The sequence below is a fragment of the Solea solea genome, chromosome 6 (assembly GCF_958295425.1).
Source record: "Solea solea chromosome 6, fSolSol10.1, whole genome shotgun sequence".
NCBI lineage: Eukaryota > Metazoa > Chordata > Actinopteri > Pleuronectiformes > Soleidae > Solea > Solea solea.
In genome coordinates, this window is record NC_081139.1 from 3,031,023 (window position 1) to 3,049,223 (window position 18,201).

The 18,201-nt window shown below is 40.6% G+C and overlaps 1 protein-coding gene across 1 annotated transcript in view; it reads right to left on the bottom strand.

Annotated features, from left to right (window-relative positions):
• Nucleotides 1–10,360, bottom strand: part of slc6a11a (solute carrier family 6 member 11a) — a 29,687-nt gene extending 19,327 nt beyond the window's left edge. The window contains exons 1-3 of the mRNA XM_058632807.1: nt 10,026–10,360; nt 9,481–9,665; nt 8,626–8,760 (exon numbers count right to left, since the gene is read on the bottom strand). Of these exons, the coding sequence (XP_058488790.1) occupies nt 8,626–8,760; nt 9,481–9,665; nt 10,026–10,033 (328 nt within the window). The 5' untranslated portion in view covers nt 10,034–10,360. The remainder of the gene's footprint in view (nt 1–8,625; nt 8,761–9,480; nt 9,666–10,025) is intronic.
• Nucleotides 10,361–18,201: the final 7,841 nt, after the last annotated feature.

Genomic DNA, 18,201 nt, shown 5'->3' on the forward strand with positions numbered 1-18,201 from the left:
ACTGTGCCTAAACCTCATTCATTGCCAGGAAATGGTTAACAACACCCCCTGTTTCCTGATCCCCACGCAAAGTGCTTTCAACTCTGTCATAATGATTTGCAATGTCTGTAGACATGTGAACCAAAACTGGTCCGGAAATGTCAGCTCACTGCAAAACCACATTATCTAAATGATAATAGCTCATTGCATTCATGCGAATTTGGCAAATTTAAGTTACTGTGTGTATATCATGATAGCCTATAATGAAAAAACATGTCTTAAAAGACTGAATTTTGATTGAGTGTTAGTTTTATAGTATATAATTTACTCTCTAATCATTTATATTTGATAATAAAACCATGGTGCACTGGAGATTTAACTCTCTCTTTTAACTTCATGTTCTGCTTTACCTTAATCCATATATTTTTATATGCAGTGAATTTCATTTTTGCTACAGATTCTATTAAATTGTCCACATAAGAGACTTATTGTGTGGCACAAGGTAAGACTGAAAAAAAAAAAAGAGTCTACAAAAGTACATTTAATCATGGAAGCTTTTATCTATTAAAACAGTTTAAATGACAACAACTGTACATGGATAAAGCCAACTTGACAGATGCTTTGAAACTGAAATGTTGGCTGTTCGGTGCACACTAAGGTTCGTGAGCGTGAGACTTGCAATAATAATAATAATAGAACTTCTGGTGGTTTGCCACTTCCAGTTGTTTCTCAATGAAGCACATTTTAAAGTGAGTTTAGATGAATGCAGTGAGACAGGAACTCATCATCACTCAACCAAATACACTGCACCATGCATGGGTACTTACTGTAAGTGGCGTCGGACATTCAGTTTTCACAGTTTAGACATCTTCTGAATTGCATTACAAGACAAACACTTAAAGCTGCAGTACGCAGGCTCACTGGAAAACAGTCGATTGTCGAGTTTTTTTCCCCTCACGCTTTTAAAATCATCAAACTGTGTCTCTCTGTGCTGAGATCCTTATTAGAACACGGACAAACGCACGTTTTTTTTTCCACTCTCTCCATTTCTGAAACTCCGTTCTGCTGATTACATTTGATGAGCAGTAAGGCAACGTGCTCATAGAGACTGTAAGAGATGATTTTACAGTTTTTCTCAGTCACTTTGGTGCTTTTCTCAGATCAGAATGAAAATTCTCGTAACTATTAGTTCAACCTCCACAACATTTAGTCATTTGTGCACATCATAGAAGCAATTTCTCCTTCCTCTCAACAAATTGCCAATGTATCAGTTGCTTCCATACAATTCTCTGCTGTTTTATAACATTATCATTTGCTCAGAGTCAAAATTGTTGAAATAGTTATCAAATTCTCTCAAGCAAATTCCTGGAAATGTCTCTAGCTAGCAGCCATGGATGCAGCATGTGACGACATCACAGCAGAGTCATGCAGAGGGTGGATTCGCCACTGCAGGAGATATTGTATTGTATTGTGATGTAGATGAAAAGAATGATTTACCAGAATGATTTACCTATGTTCAGTTACAATATGTACTGTAATATTGTTCACATTTGTGCACAGCTCTACCAAAAGGGTGTTTCTTATGTTTGTTCTAAATAAGCGACTGTAGTGTATTTTTCTTTTGCACAATGCTGGAGAATTGCAAAGAGCATATACAGTAAAAATGTGAAATGTACGTATTCAGTGTCTTGTACTCACTTACTCCCCTAACTACAGCGAAGTGTAACTTTACTGTAGTTTTCAAATGGCTGTACAAGTAGTGTAAAGTGCTGTCTTGAGCATTTTCACGTAGTGTCACCGAGTTCTGACCTTTTTTTTGCACTGGAAAACACTGAGAGAATAAAGTGTCATAATGAAAACTTGACAAAGCCATTTGACTATGTTGTTCATAAACGATGGTGTCAAGACTTCTCATTTTGATGACACTGGCAGATTCATTGACATGAAGACTTGCTTTTGAGGAATGGACTATCCATTTTGTGCAAGTGACATGCTTTTGCAGGTTATACACTAGGTTTTTGCAGTTTGCACTAATTGTTTTGAGCAATGCACAAACTGCTGTGCAAATGTTAATAGTGATGTGCGGAAAGCACCAAAGCGACTGAGAAAAACTGTAATCAATGTTGCCGATTACACAGTCAGATAAATGATGAATGAAAAGTGACCTCATGTTAGGCATTTTCACCATGTTTTTACATTCAAAAATCAGCTGGGAATTTACCACACATTAAAATGTATGGCTATGAATGTATTCCTCTCCAAGGCTTCAATCACACACTAAAAAGGAATATATCATTATTTATTATTAGTAGAGCACATTACACTTACAGAATACACTTAAACAGGTGACACAAAACATTAAGGCCCTGGTATACTTCTGTGAACATGCCGCATATCTCGGACTCTCTCGGTATACTCCAGCTCGTCAGGATCCTGTAGTTTCTCACTTCACCATCGGGTGGCGGTACAAGTCTGGACGCAGGAAACAGGACGCATTCCTACCAAAGAAGAAGAGAGCGATGCTAGAGCTCCCTCAGACACATCTGTTTCTCAGCTGAAAGGTCTGTCCAGGCAGGGGAGTTGGGGTGTCAGTCGGTTCAAGGGTCACCAGGTTGAGGCTCTGAGGACTATCCTTAGCGACTTCGTCTTCTTCTGTTGTTGAGATCATTTTTCTGCTTGGTGAGCGGGGCTTATACTCCACCTACTGGTGGGGAGGAAGTTCAGTTTGCGCGTGCACTGTCCCACGCGCACCCAAAGCGCTCTTTGCGCACAGCATCAAAAGTTGGGCTGCATGCGTAGCCTGCCCGTTGCGCATTTATGACGCAATTCACGTCATGTGCACAGTGCACGTTGGGTCCTCGCGGGCTGTGCGCGGAAGTATACCAGGGCCTTACGTAAGTCGACCCACAGTCCATAGTCAGAACAGCTAGCTGGCTACCTTGGTTAGCAAACAAGGCATATCCATAACTCACATAAATTAGCATTTAAATATAGGTCATCTACTATCTCCCATTCTTCAGAGTAAACACTAGAAAACACACCAAATATAGGGTGTATACACACACATAAAATACACAGATGTAAGCTTTAGCATATTTAAATCTACTTACCAAAAAAAACTGTATTTCATAACTGGTCTTTAGACAAATAGTTTTTGCTATTTGGCAGCTAAATTAGATTAATCACTAACCTCGTGAATTTTTCCATGAGACAATGTAGTAAAGTAGTCAATAGAATATTTGCTAGTTGTTGTACTAATAAAAAAAAGTAAAAGACCAGGCGAATTTGACCTTTTGACCTATAACGTGTACCTAATATCTATTGTTCAGGTGGGTAATGGTGGGTAACCTGCATGGAATGTCAAGAGCCTTCAAATGAAATTAAACATACTGTTCTATGTATTAAAATAAATGTATTGAATTTATCACCGTTCCTTTTCAAATGTTCAGATTTCTTTTTTCAAGACTGAAATGACATTGTAGAATTGTAGATTTCAAAAGAACCCAATGTTCAAGAGACCAAAACTTTTCCATGTGCTTCTAAATTTGTTCTTTCCTTGGTGATATCATCTGTTATATGGACGACCAAATAGGACAGACATGTCCGGCGTGTTGAGAACACATGCCGTGTCCACGCTTCACAACAACAACAACAACAACAAACCAAGCTCACGTAGCTGCATGCATGGCTGAAGTTAAACAGGAGTGAACAAACAGCGCCAGGAGACAAAACACAAACTCTACCCGCCTCGGAATCCACGTCGTTAGATTTAATAGCTAAATGTGGATCGTCGTCACTCGCCAATCTGCGAACTATGTCGGAAAGCGGTTGCCGTCAAAGACAGCGCGACGACAAATTAGTTTCACCATCTGTGAATTAACCACCGCACAGAATATTAAGAATATGAAAAGCTTTGGCGGTCAGCGGTCGACCACGACCAGCCAGCGAAGTACCGACAAGAAAACCACTCAAGAAACTTTGGCAGCAGTTAAATGTGTATCCATAGTCTTATGTTAATTCCTTGTAGTTCAAATATGACGAGTATTGTTTACATTAGAGGGAAGTGTCAGTTAAATATAGGTTTTGTTGGTCATTGTGCAACATTTTAAATGAGTAAGTTTAAGTTAATAAATGAGACCTGTTTTTCTTGAACAAGTTATTTCAAGACAAACATCTAATATACTATCTAGATGTATAACATCTAATATACTATTAACAAGAGATAATAGTACATTTAGACCAGGCCTTCGATGGTTGTACAAACACAATTTGGAGGATTGCAAAATATCGCTAATTATTGCTACTGGCAAAATCCCCAAAAATATGGGGATATTGATTTTCCTCACTGTTGCACAGCCCTAGTGTCGATTATCACAACTGATACAGCAGTGGAGTAGAACAGAGTAGAACCTACAGCCAATGAATCTCCCAAACGTCTCATACTGAAGTCCATTGTTGTTAAGACATATCCTTACAAGCACATGGCAAGAATAAATAAATACAAAACAGTCTTTGTCAAATCAAGTCCCGTCAGCAATACGGCGTGTCTGATTCAGTTCAGTGTAGAGTCTAACTTCCCTTCAAAACAGGAAACGTTTTAGACATCACACTTCTGCTGCAGTTAGGTTCTTTTTTTTATGTTGGGGGGAAAAAAGCAGAAGAAACAATGCTGAAAATACACAAAAGGGCTCTGAACAATTCTTGCCCATACTTTACATTATTGGTATATTGTGACAATGTTTGTTTCTGATATTTTAAAATAATATTAAAGGCTTACTTTTGAGTAGGCGTTTTAGAGTTTCCTCATATGCTTATTGCTTGAATAAATAAACAATTATGCTTGGCAATGCATGTCCATCTAGAATTTAAAACGTAAAATGGTTATAAAATGATGCCATGAAAGGATGAAAGACACCACAGTGTGACAATGCTTGGAGAGGTCAAAGATCAGCAGGTGCAAGGGTCAGAGCGGGTTAAAAATAAGCAGTGATGGGAGTTGGGCTACTTGCAGTGAGCGTAGCTGCGAGTTACTCACCAGTAAATTGGCCTACATTTATAACAAGTCTCAAAACCATTCCATATCACAGGATTTCAGGTTTTTATAGTCGGCCTTAAGCATTGTTCAGAAACTGAAACTGGTTTTAAATGCAGAGAAAACCAAAGCCAGGGTTTTCTCTAATTCATGTCAGGCAACAGAAAATATTCCGTCGATCTTCACCACTCAAGCCAAATCAATAGAATTAGTTTCCAGCTATAGTATCTGGGGTTCCTCATTGACTGACAGCTTTCATTTAAAGCACACAATCTGCACCTGATCTGGAAAACTTGGCTTCTACTATCAAAATAGCTAAATACAGCAGACTCCTCTGTTAAATGATGACATGATTTTAGACATGTCCTTTGCTCAATGTGGGAGATTAAGCCACGTTTTCAGGATTGTTAAGTCTATTTAACTATCTACAGTTGTGACGACACTCTTGACCAATCAGTGGACGGCATTCTGAAAACGTCACGCATAGCATCGGCTCAGCTCACTTGTGGAAAAGCTAATGGAAAAGCAAAATAAACTTGCCGTGCCGAGGCGAGTCGCACCGAGTTACAATCCCTGGGGTTATTGACAGAAATTAAAAAATAAAGTTTTGTTTTCAAAGCTTTGAATAAGACATTGTTGTGTTTGTTGAAGATCCTCCCGAGTTTGTCAGAGACTCCAGCGATAAACGGAATAGCAATGTTGTTCTGTCTGTTGCTGTCCTCTTCTTTGTCGGATGTTCTGCTTTTCGATAGTTTCGATGACGGCCCAGTTTGGGTAACGACAGGTTTTGAGGTTCTCCTGATGTGTTTTCTGTTCCTTGTGTCTCTCCTGCCTTGGTTGTGGGTATGATAGTTGCCCGGTGGTGCAGAGGTTCTGATGATGCCAAGTTTGTGCTCCAGTGGATGGTGGGAGTCAAACAGCAAGTGCACAGCACAATCCAAGAAGGCCAGGGTGTTGTTTTTGACGTGGTCTGTAAAGTGTTCCAGCTCCTGTGTTCTGATCTTGATCTTGATCTTGAGGTGTCATCCACTGACCTCTGCTTTCTACCTACAGTAGGTTGGCCACTATGGGAGATACAGGTGCACAGCCATGTTTTTGCCTGAAGGAACCTTGGTAGGTGGCCGGTCAGGCAGGTCAAACAAGTCCAGTCTGTTGTATAACACAGCTGACAGCGCTTCAACATGCAGGTTTAAACTGGAAGACCTCACTAACCCTCTCCAAAATATCCAAGAGGAGGAGAAAAATTAGGATCTGCGAGTGTGAATAATTGTCTCCTGAGCAGGGCAGCAATTGTGCTCCAGCAAAGATGATTAATAACATCAGTTAACCTTTTTTCTGAGAAGTTAACCACGTCTGTTACCATTCCTGTTGTCGCCGACAGAATTTGGCATGCATACTTCTCATTACCGTAACTTCTAGACCGTTTTTGAAATCTAGAAAATAAATAAAACTATCTGCCCAGGGTGTGACTCCGCCTTTCACCTTATGTCAGCTGAGATTGGCACAGCACTGTGCGTGACCCTCATGTGGGTGGTAGAAGACGGATGGATGGATGGATGGATGGATGGATGCCGGAAAGCCGAGAAATCGAGCTTCGCGCCTAATTACAGTAGAACCTCAGGACTTGTGCGGAACGACCGTCCAATCACAGACCAAGATTCATTGGCGCGTTGCACGTTTGTGACGTCAGCTTCTCAGTGCCGTGATTCCTAAACGGTTGAATAACGGTTGAATAACTGCCAGATATCGAAAGGGAACGTTGCCGTGGTAAAAGCAGACAGAAGCACTCATTTTTGACTAATTCTACAGCCAATAAAACCGATATAAATCCAGGCGGCCAGATTATCATGATGATGAGAAGAGGTTGGCGATTTCAAGGTTTTAAATAGAACATGATGTCAATTTTGTATTGTGGGTTCCTATTTAGGAGAACGTAAATGTTATCTACATTTTATATACAGTGCAGTCTATTGCATCTCTGTGTGTCAGACTGTCAGGTCTGACCAGTCCTGGTGGTCAATGTCCACCTGCTACTGCACCATCAGACCACCTCCTAACTGCAGCCAGCCCTCAAGACCTTTGAATCCTCCTTTTTCTGCAGAACAAAGACCATGAGCCTGCGAGTTAATTAAGGACTTCATTAATGTTTATTTATTTGAATGTTAAATCAAACAAGAAGCTGAAAATAGATTGTGGATGCATTACTGACCTAAGCCTAAAGCTAATGTTTGATATGTTTGATTATTTAAAATGCACGTGTTTTATTATCATCAGTCATCCCATCCATCATCAACCTGTACTGCTGTCAGCTGTTGAAATGGCCTCACTCACTAATTTTCCACGATAGTAAATGCTTTGTACAGCCACCTGGAATCAAAACCTGGTTTTCTGGTTGAAAGAAACCTGGTTTTCTGGTTTTTGTTTCAGGGCATTGAGTAATCCCTGAGCATCTGTGTGTGCGTCGTCTCTTTTTGGGGGGGTTTATTCTTTTTTTGTGAAGCCCATTGTAAAATTATTAACAGGTTAGACGACTAAAAAAAAAAGAAAACCCAACAACAACAACTATAAAAACATGCCCAGCAGCTTGTGATTGCATACTGGTGTATACATGCCTGTCATAAGGATCACTTTCTGCTTAATCTCCAGGCACAATGGTATTAAGTTGTATTAGTATTTTGACACTACATCAAAAACATCCACCGTGCTCGGGGAAAACGAAGCACTGCACTGATAATAAATCATTAGAACCAAAGGCAAACAATTTGAGATTTGACACTGATACAATAAAAGGTCTTAATATAATATATTACGTTGAGTTAGTGCACATTTCCAATTATTCTGTATTTCCCATTCAAGGTAATGGACCATTTTGCCCTTTTATCGTCGCCTTTTAATAAACAAACACGAGTGAGGAAGTAAAGTACCAGTGTGTGGTCTTTTGCTTTCTCTTTTCACTCTGTGTATTTTTCCACTACAGGTATTATTATAAATACTCATTGCCGAGGCCCTCCCACCACCTAGACAACAACTCCCATGAGCCCATGCTTCTCCCACTACTAACGACTATTTTTTTTATATTTCGATCGTTGTTTGTCAAACCTGGAAATGATGACGTTCTCAAATGTCTTGTTTTTGTCCAAAACGGTTTCTTTGTTATATGGAGCAAAGATACGAAGACAATATTCACATTTAAGAAGCTGAAACAATCAGAAATCTTGTTTTAATCATAAAAAAAGCTTCAAACCGATGAAACGATCCAGTAACCGTTTCAGCTCTATCGAAAATGAGTTGTTGTTTTGGTTGCGAGACGCCTAGTGGCACAAATGACATACTATATAGGTTTTTATTGATTATTTGGTGCAGATTAACTTTACGTTACGTGTAGGTATATAAAATACCCTGACCCCGTACATCCTTACAGCATATTATCCAAAAACCACAGAGCAAAAATCACCATTCCCATGATCAATTTGCCCCCCAACCTCTTGTTATTAGCACCAACCATGGGTGACACACTTCCTTCATAACATCTATTTTGTACATCCTAAATATTAACATCTTTACACACTGATCTCCAACGTATAATATGAGGAGTTTCTACACGGTACACTGACCTTCAAACAGGGGGCAGAAGTGCCTCCAGCAGGTGATACATCCCTGAGATGTAAACTGTCCCATGGCCGTCTCCAGGAGGAACATGGGGATACCACAAGCGAGCAGAAACAAGACATATGGAACTAGAAATGCACCTGAGAGAAACATGACAAGTGTGACAAACCAAAACACTTCATCTGTGGCTACATCGCACACGATGAATCAAACATTTTCTTTACTCATAAGTCAAAATTTTACAACAAAAGAAAAACAACACACACACATAACATGGGTATCTGATTTTCTCTCATTTTAGATTTTCCACATTTAGATTTCCCCATTGTTAGGTCTTCCAAATCCAGACCTTAGCACATGCTTGTAGACCATGTGATCGGTGAAGGGGGCAAAGGGTCAAATCATTGTCTATAACTGTCAAGAAAAAGGCATCTGAGGCCAAAGAGTGCGACACCTTCTTCTTCTTCTTCTTCTTCTGCCCTCCCCGGCCCCTGTCTCCAATTTTTACGTGTGTTCGTAAACATCAAAGTGTGAACACAGCATCAGCCACATTTTTTGAAAGGAAAAACTTATTTTATCCTTTTACATCTTTTGTAAACTCAGATACAGGATCGACATATCACAGAGTGTGGCCTTAAGATATGAAGGCGTTTTTTTTGTTCTCGTTAAATTATTCCCTGCAGTACATGAGGCTGTGTCCTCTTTAATAAAATACAAAAAAGGCAGTTTGTCATGTGTGTGTGTACAAGGTTATCCCACACATTTGCATTGCATTAACAATGAAAGTGCAGTTGTTTGACTTAAATGTCAAACAAGGATTTTTTTGGTTTTTGTTTGCTTTCAGTCCACTTCCTGCTTACCTCCCCCATTTTTATAGCACAAATAGGGGAACCTCCAGAGGTTTCCCAGCCCAACCAGGGTCCCTGCCACAGCCAGTAGGAACTCCAACTTGCTCGCCCATTGGCCACGGTCCAGCAGTTGAGTCTTCTTCACCAACTTGCTATCTGGACTGGGAACATCAAGGCTGTTTCCTCCCATAAATTCCCTTGACACATTCAAAGACAGATAGAATAAGACAAGAAAAGAAAGAAAAGAAGCATTAACACTGAAATCCACCTCCTCTCACACACACACACTACATGGCTTTTTGTTTTATCTTTTTGTGCCACACGCGCCGATTGTTTCTTTAATTGTTTGCTACAAGTGAATTTGGTCGTTGTGTTTGGTGAACTTGAGGTCGCACGAGATGACGAGGAGTGGAAAGTTTTCGTCGGTATGTGCCAATGAAAGAGAAAGAGAGAGAGGGGGGGAGAGAGGGGGAGAGAGAGAGAGAGCTGCGCACATTGGAGCGCAGCCAAAGTGATGCTTTTTCAGGGTAAAAACAAAAAGAAACCCGGGTACTTACCCCTCCATGACGAAGCCCCACTCCCACGAGAGTTGGTCACAGCAACAGCAAAAGTGATGAGTATTCCTCTCAGCCCGGGTTTTCACAGCAACAAAAGCCTGTTTCCTCTCGGCTCCTCTGCGCTCTGATCACTGCCGGATTGGTCCGCGCACCATGCTGCCTGCCTCACTTGAAAAAAAGAAAAAGATGAAGAAAAAAAGAAAAAATGTCCAAGGTATCGCCAGCCACTTCCCTGCTGTATTTTTCCACGGAGCCAGGAATGGCTTAAGTCTGTAGATTAGCACAGTTGCTAACAACTAAACCAAATCAGCTGAGCAGCCTGTGCTGAGTCTGTGGGTGGAGACAGACTTCAGTCATCTGCAGCCAATTGGGAATTTGTTGCCTTCTCTTCTTGGACCATAATACATCCTGGAAAAAATTAGAGGCAGTCATGTTGTTTGACTAACTAAGCTACAGTTCTTTTCTTTTCTTTTTTTTAAAAAAAAACTAAACTGTTTTTAATATTAAAGGTAGTGTGCAAGCTTTTTTTTTTTTAGTTCAGGGGCTGGACCAATACAAGTAATAACCTATAAACAACTCCGAATGATTCCCCTTTGTTTTACATTTAATTAAGTTTTTTTTTTTAATAAAACCAGTAGTGGTTAGTTCTCTTGCCTTTGCAGCAATTTGCCCCAGGTCTGAGCCCCGGTTGGAACAAGGGCCTTCCTGCATGTTCTCCCCGTGTGTGCGTGGGTTTTCTGCGGGTTCTCCGGCTTCCTCCCACAGTCCAAAAACATGCAATATTAGGTGGATTAGGTCAATTGGACACTCAGCCTTTTTCTTGAGGCTGATGCAGAGCGATCCACGACCAGAGTGAACATCGGTGCTGCTGCGTTTGAACGGTGGCGATGACTCAAAGCCCAGAAAGGGCTGCAGAGTGATGACATGGTGGCTCTGTTTCAACTGGACAGGCAGGTTAACTGTGAACTTTTGAGAGTCTTTGCTGTTTTTCATCATCACGTTGTTAATTAAACAAGTATCCAAAAAAAAACAAAGCCTCACCAAAAAGTACCGAAACGTTACCGATGCTGCGCGGCGCTCGTGAATCCGTGTTGTAGCGCCTTCCTGTGCTCCGGAGGCGTGGCTTCGGAAGGAAGTCTGCACCAACTTGCCCAGGCGCTCCAACCCTGCCTTTAAATTTTAACGATTGTGTCACCAATAAAAGTGTCTTATCTTATCTCGAAGTCGTAAACAACCACAGAAGTCTTTGCATTTATGGAATGTGCCAGTCAAATTTAATAATATGTTGACACTGTGTTAAATGAGCATTTATAGTGAGAAACTAAAATGAAAGTGTCCCGTATCGACACATTAACAGTGACTGCCGCTGGCGTACATGCTGGTATAGGCCTAAATGTTGCATACCTCAGCTTTGACACATCACAAAAGAATAAGAAAAACAACCTGGTACTCTATGTTTATTGGACTGACAAGAAGCTCAATGTACTGAATATTTTCAAGATGTAGGAAGGCACAGAATGCTGCCTGCTCAACTGGAAACTGCCAAATGCTACCAAGTGGAAAGGGGGAATATTGCCACCTAGTGTAACGGAGATGGGCACATTCAATAAAATGTCTTCCCCACTGGTGCTTGAAGACTGAGACAAGAACAGTAGTCCAGTTTAACAGCGTAGTCGGGTTAAAACTGTGCCACGGAGATGTACGCTGACTGTCTGCACTGCTGTTTCACGCTCAGAGGAAGAAGAGGATGAGAGGAGCAGGTACACAGATGTCACTCAAGTTCTCCGCACAAGATAGGACCACCACTGACCAGCAGGGACAGAGAGGCAACCAGAGTTTAGGTCTACTGTGGCCTCATTTAATTCAAGCCGCATAATGGATTTCAAATGCTGAAGTCACAAAATAATACATTTTAACTGACTGATGGAGGCAGCTTAGAGGTTGGAGGTTGAGCAGTAGCAACAACTCTTGTCTGCCATGATGTAAAACCATGTGTCTCTGGACTTTGGTGTGGGTAAAAAAGGTTTATAAAATGATAGAAACTTTACTTTCCAAGCAGCAGACGTATTCTTAAAATACGGAAGACTTCAGCAGATGTACATGTTATAAGTGGAGCAGTGCAAGAGAGCTTTGACACGCGTCCTGACACAGCTGACCATGTGTCAGTATACTTCACTCAATCACAGCTCAAAAAAAACCCTGAACTATTATTTTAACTGACGTGACAATTTGTGCATTTCCAGCACAACACGCTCTGATGTGCGGCGGAGCCACAGACTCACTGATTAAGTTACTGCCGTGACAAACAGAAAAACAGTTCCTGTTTCATCATGTGATGCTGTTCTCCACTCAAGTTTTGTACTTTTTTTTTTTACAATCATTTACAAGCATGATTGACATTTTCTGCAGTGAGAATTCAATGTCTTGCTTGAGTGTGTCTTACATGTAGACCAGCTGAATATAGAAATGCTGAAACTACATTAATGGCAAGATGAGATACAAACATGAAAGCCCCAGCTCAGCCAGTGCAATACAAAATGGTTGGCATTCTCTTCTGAAATGACTATGTGAAAACTTCTTTCTAAGCGAAGGCTGCTCCCTTCCTCCTGCCACTGTCTCACCTCCTCTTCTTTCCATACACTAACACATTCATGTTTTCCTCGATCCCTGGCCGGTGCATCTTTAGCCAATTCCTCAACAGACATTGAGTGTCTATGGACAGCAAATGTAAAATCACCCATCAGCGCAGCCCAGACATGTGATCTGATATGCAAACCCTGTGTCTGATGTGTGATCTGCAACAAAGATTTGCCCCTCCAGATACTGGATCCTTAGACCACACATGTGAAAACGTAGTGTCTATACTTTTGAATTTCTATCTTCAAGCGAAGATAAGTCCACTTTCAGCCGAGGAAGAGACCGGAATGGGACTGAGACCAGACAGATCCAATTAAACGACTCCACTGCAGCCCAGCGCTTAGTGCAAGCCGCAATATGTGAAGAAGGAAATTAAATTTTGTTCTCCCAGCAATCTTCCACCAGGCATTTTGAAGTAGATTTGCCTTCCAACCTTCCCCCAGAGTAGACCTGCACTCTCCTATCATCATCACCCCTATGGAAGAAAAGTTGCAGAAAAGTTAACGTCTGACAAATGTATGCAAGGAACTTTGAGAAGAGGGTGAGAGAACTTTGAATTATTATTATTATTATTAGAAGAATAAATGTACAGGGCGATAGTGGTAGATGACAATGTAATAATATAGAAAACCTTAATAGACTTAAGTGGGGATTAAGTGGGCATTTGGAAAACACATGGAGAACATGAAGTGTAGGCACAATCTGCTGACTCAGGGACCATAAATCTGTCGGAATGAACAAAAGCAGCAGCACTGAGTGAAGCTCTCATTGTAACGTCTCTGAAAGTGGCTGCATCAGGGCCTGTCATACAAAAAAAAAAAACACCTTCAGATTTCATATGAAAGAACCCTTTCATAACGCTGCTGAGGGAGAAATATCATGGGATGATCCGCTCGCCTCACACCCGTGAGCGAGTGGACACAGAAACGCAGGTTTCTACCACATTAGTCCCACATGAATTCATTTTAAGTACATCGTGTCTTGTTGTGCTCCATTTAATTTGATTGTTTGTGGCGTTACAAAGTCATTCACACGCTGCTGTTGCCTGTACAACGACAATACACACGTTCATTCATTCATGTGGTTGCTGTGGCCCTTTGCTTTGTCTCTGCTCTGCTGTGCTCAGCTGACCTCCTCCTGCAGGAGGCCGCACTCATGAGGGATCGTCAGAGTAAGCTGGTGGTGACACCTGCAACACAGCTCACCTGAATAATATAAAACATCTCCACTTGTGTGGGCGTAATAATCTCACACACTTCCACTGAAGAGTGGGGATGAATCACAAGGCGTGATAGCGGTGCCATAATCTGTCAAGATACGGCCGTTACATCTGCCCGGCGTGTCGTCTCAAGGTCTGTTTCAGTTGAATGTGCTGCCATGCCACAACTTCCTGTTGCCGCCATGCAGGCTACAGCTACACCAACTGCTGTTTGTTACACAATGAAACAATGAAAGAGTGTTTGTAGTTAAAACTCCGCCGCGAAACTGGAAGTTCGAGGTGATCGGATTTCACATGGTCCGGCTTCTCGTGTGACAACCTGTAACGTGAGTTTCACGGTGCCGTGCGCAGGCATTGTCCATTTGGCCGTTTTCTCTTGCAGCCCAAATGAATTATTCAGCAGCAACAGTTGTTTTTTTTAAAGAAAAAAAAAGAAAAAGAAAAAGAAAAACCCTCCAGACTTCACAGGACGGACGCCAAAGTACAGTAGAAACAATAAAAGCTCTGCTTTATTTGTGAGGCTCCTCTTTATCATACAGTAAATTCAATTACCATAAAACAAGACAGACAAATGTAAACAAGACAAGACAGCAGCTGTTTAAGGCATATTTACACGTTGCTGTAAATCTCTAGAGCTAACAAGGACCATGCTCTCTGTACAATGAAATTAATTCATAATAAAAAGAAAAAGATTGTTTACACACAGGCAAACACTAAGCACATGCTCAAAGGAAGTTAATACTCAGCTGCAAAAACAAGAAGAAGAAAAAAAGAAAGAAAAATCACAATTTCATTTTTTGGCATAAGCACAAACAAATGTGGAACTGTGTGCACTTGAATAATCAGTCATTTGACCTGAGGGCATCCTCGTCGAGAAAGACTAAATTTAAATGTTGTGATATTGTGTTCCCTCAGGCATCAGACATTCCTCACAGGAAGCTGTTGGTGGGAGGATGGATGAAAGGCTTTTCACTATTGAATTACACATTTCCTGTTCTCTAAAATGTTTTTTGTTTTTTTAAGAAAATAGAGTCACCAGAGGAAAAAGAAAACAAAAACTTCAACAACAACAACCACAACAACAAACAACAGGAATGATCAGGCTTCATCATCAACGGGCCAAAAAGGTTTCAGCCTCGGTCTGAGCTGAGCTGACTCGTTTCTTTCCCTCTTAAAAAAATGTTTTGTTTTGTTTTATATGACCTTGTACAGAGTGTTTCGGAGCCCATTCAGGTATATTTTACAAAAATATTCTCGGAGTATCCTTAAAAACATCTCGTCATCATCAGCATCGTACTTGTTATATGAACTGAAGAGGCACATGATCCTGGAGGAGAAAAAAATGCATTTATTGGTTCTTTGAGACATTAAATGTTTGACTTAAAGGAGAAAAAAAAAGACACTGTTTAGTGCACAATAAGATATTTTCATAGCTTCATTTTAATATTAGAATTACATTTACTTTTACATTTTGCACAAATCCACACTCTATAATTGGTAAAATCCAGGGTAAAATTCACCAAGTGGTCAGGCTCACTTTGTTTTGGAGATCTTTATGTGTGTGTGTGTGTGTGTGTGTGTGTGGAATGAGTTAAGAATGAACGATGAGCCAAAACGTTCCCGTTTCTGTCGAACAAGTCCAACAAAATGAAGCAAATCAGCTTTCATATTCACCTCAGTGGCGTGGCACGATAAGAACCCTCGCTGTGTGTGGACACAGAAAACGTACAAACGGATGAAAGTTTCTCAAACTGAGACGAAAACATCATCAAAAGATAATCTGGCACGGTTCAACCTTCGGCTGTGCGTTCATATCACAAAGAAGAGTCTCTGACAGCAGCGAGTTCCTCGAGTCATACTCGATAAAGTCAGAGGACCTGCAGTTCCAACGTAGTCCCAGGGTTTTTTGTCTTTTTTCATGCTCAGGCATGTTTGGCACTCGTTTGATTCATAAATTGATATAATAGTCACAAAGTTAGACCGCTTTCGCCGACCGTGTATGTAAACACACAACTCTTGTCACGTAAAAATGTACAGCTCGGCAGACCTGTACACGCATGTCACCTCCATGGCGGCATTTACACTTTCGTACCAGACAAAAACAAGAAAGAAAAAAAAAAAGAGAAGGGAAAATAAAGAATAAGAAGAATAAGAAGAATACACATAAATAAGAGATATTACAGATTTCTGATACTTTTTCTTTTTTTTAAACAGAGATCTATCTTGTAGCACGGAGAGAGAGAGAGAGAGGAAGTCAAGGCTTACGACATGGGAGATAAAACTGTTGGTGATAAAAAACCACTGATGAAGATGATATCGTTTTGTCCTTAGCTTATTACTGAAATATGACATAATGTGTATTTTCTTTTTTTTAAACCATGTGCACTTAGCTATACAATGGATAAGTACACAAACAACAAAAGGGAGGTTTATTTCCACATTCTTCAGCGTGATGAGAGGAAATGGCAGCTGATGAGATCAGTCATCGCGGCACCGCGGCCACATGGCACCGTAACGACAAACACACTGTTTTTTACTCAACTTAACATCCCACGCTTCATGATTCAACACTTTTTTTTCTCTTTTTTTTTGAATAACATCTTCTCAACCACTCCCGAGCAGATTGTTCCTTCTCGTGTCATCACAACAGATGATTCACTGCAAGTCGGGAACAGTTCCACAATTTTGGCAAACATGCTTCATTGTGTCAGGGAAGTTGGGAGGGACGATGGATGCCACTCGCGTCTGTGTCGAATAAATGAAAGACTGTAAACAAAACAGGAGGAAGCCACCTGGCTGGGCATGATTTGAATATACAAATTCCCCTGACCCACACCCGAGCGGTGACTCCTTGGAGCCCTGCCTGGTTGCCTGGCAACCACTCTCCAGCAGGTTTTTTTTCTTTTTATATGTACCAAACAAATGACATATAAAGGTGTTCACTGTAGTGAGGGTACACAGAGAGTGAGCTAAGCTAAGTGGCTTCTGACTGACTCAAATAAACATATTTTCACTTTCATTTTGGTGGTGACTCCTTTCTTTCTTTCTTTCTTTTTTTTGTCTTCCACCATCACACACAGCAGCAAGAATGTTTTCCAGCTGGAGCATAAAAGGCACAGTGAGACATTTCCTCACATGGGCTTTAGGGACAGGTGATCACGTGTGTACAGCAAACACAAGAACAAACCCTTTTATTAAACAAGCCATTCAATGACTCCAGTTTGGGGAAGTTGGCGACAGGAGCTCGTTATCTGAATTTGTGGCTTCTCGCCCTGTAGATTACACCGGCGGCCCCTTTTAACTGTTTTACAGTCACCTGCAGTGTGAATCACACCTCCAGATAAACATTTAGATTTATGGCGGTGGGAGACTCACTTCTTTTGTCCTCAAGCGCACCGAGGTCAAATGAGGGGCATTAATGACGACCGGTCTGAAAAACAGCCATTTAATCATATCTATTTACTTTGATTGCTAATCTGTAAACACGGCGAGTATGTCGCAACAATGCTGTAATCACTGTTCCATGGTTTGGGGTGGTGAAGTTACTGCGTCATAAAATAAATATACAATTGACTTCTTTTTTTCTTTTTAAATGACACATGTAAAAAATACTCTGAGGAATGAGATGAACCACCTGTTGATTCCTGTATAAAACATCACGACTGGTTCCAACGTTTTAATACAATACAATTTAATGTAAGTCCCGGGGGAAAAGGTTACTTACTTTATGGCACTGTTAATGTGAGATAAAGCAAAAACAAAACAAAAAGTGTCGAACAATCAAAACAGGCATCTTTTTTTTTTCCTTATTTTCTTTTTGAAACTTCCATAGCTAAAAAAAAACACACACTATCAAGCTTGAGAAGAAAACATTGTACCTGAAATAATAATAATAATAATAACAATAAGACTGCTGATTCACAGAAGAACAGGCGGTTAAAACACGTTAAGCCCATAGCTCTATAGACTACTATTTAAAGTTCACACTTTTACACATTTGTCTGATTTAGATCAACAAAACAATAAATCAACGCTTATTGCAAAAATGTAAACAACCCTCTGATGTATCATAACAAATATCTTTGCAAGTACAGACAAAATGTCAGTACAGGGACAGGCTAAGATAAGGCCTTTTTTCGACCTTGTTTTTTTTTTTTTTTTAAACCTCACATCAAAGTATGGAAATCAAGGAAAAATACAAAGCACCAACTTCTGATTTTAGGTTATTTAACGACTTCTGCATTCGGGCAAAACTGTTTCTCCCTTTTTCTAGTTACTACTACGACTATCTCATCAGTATCACTGGGACCATTCATTAGT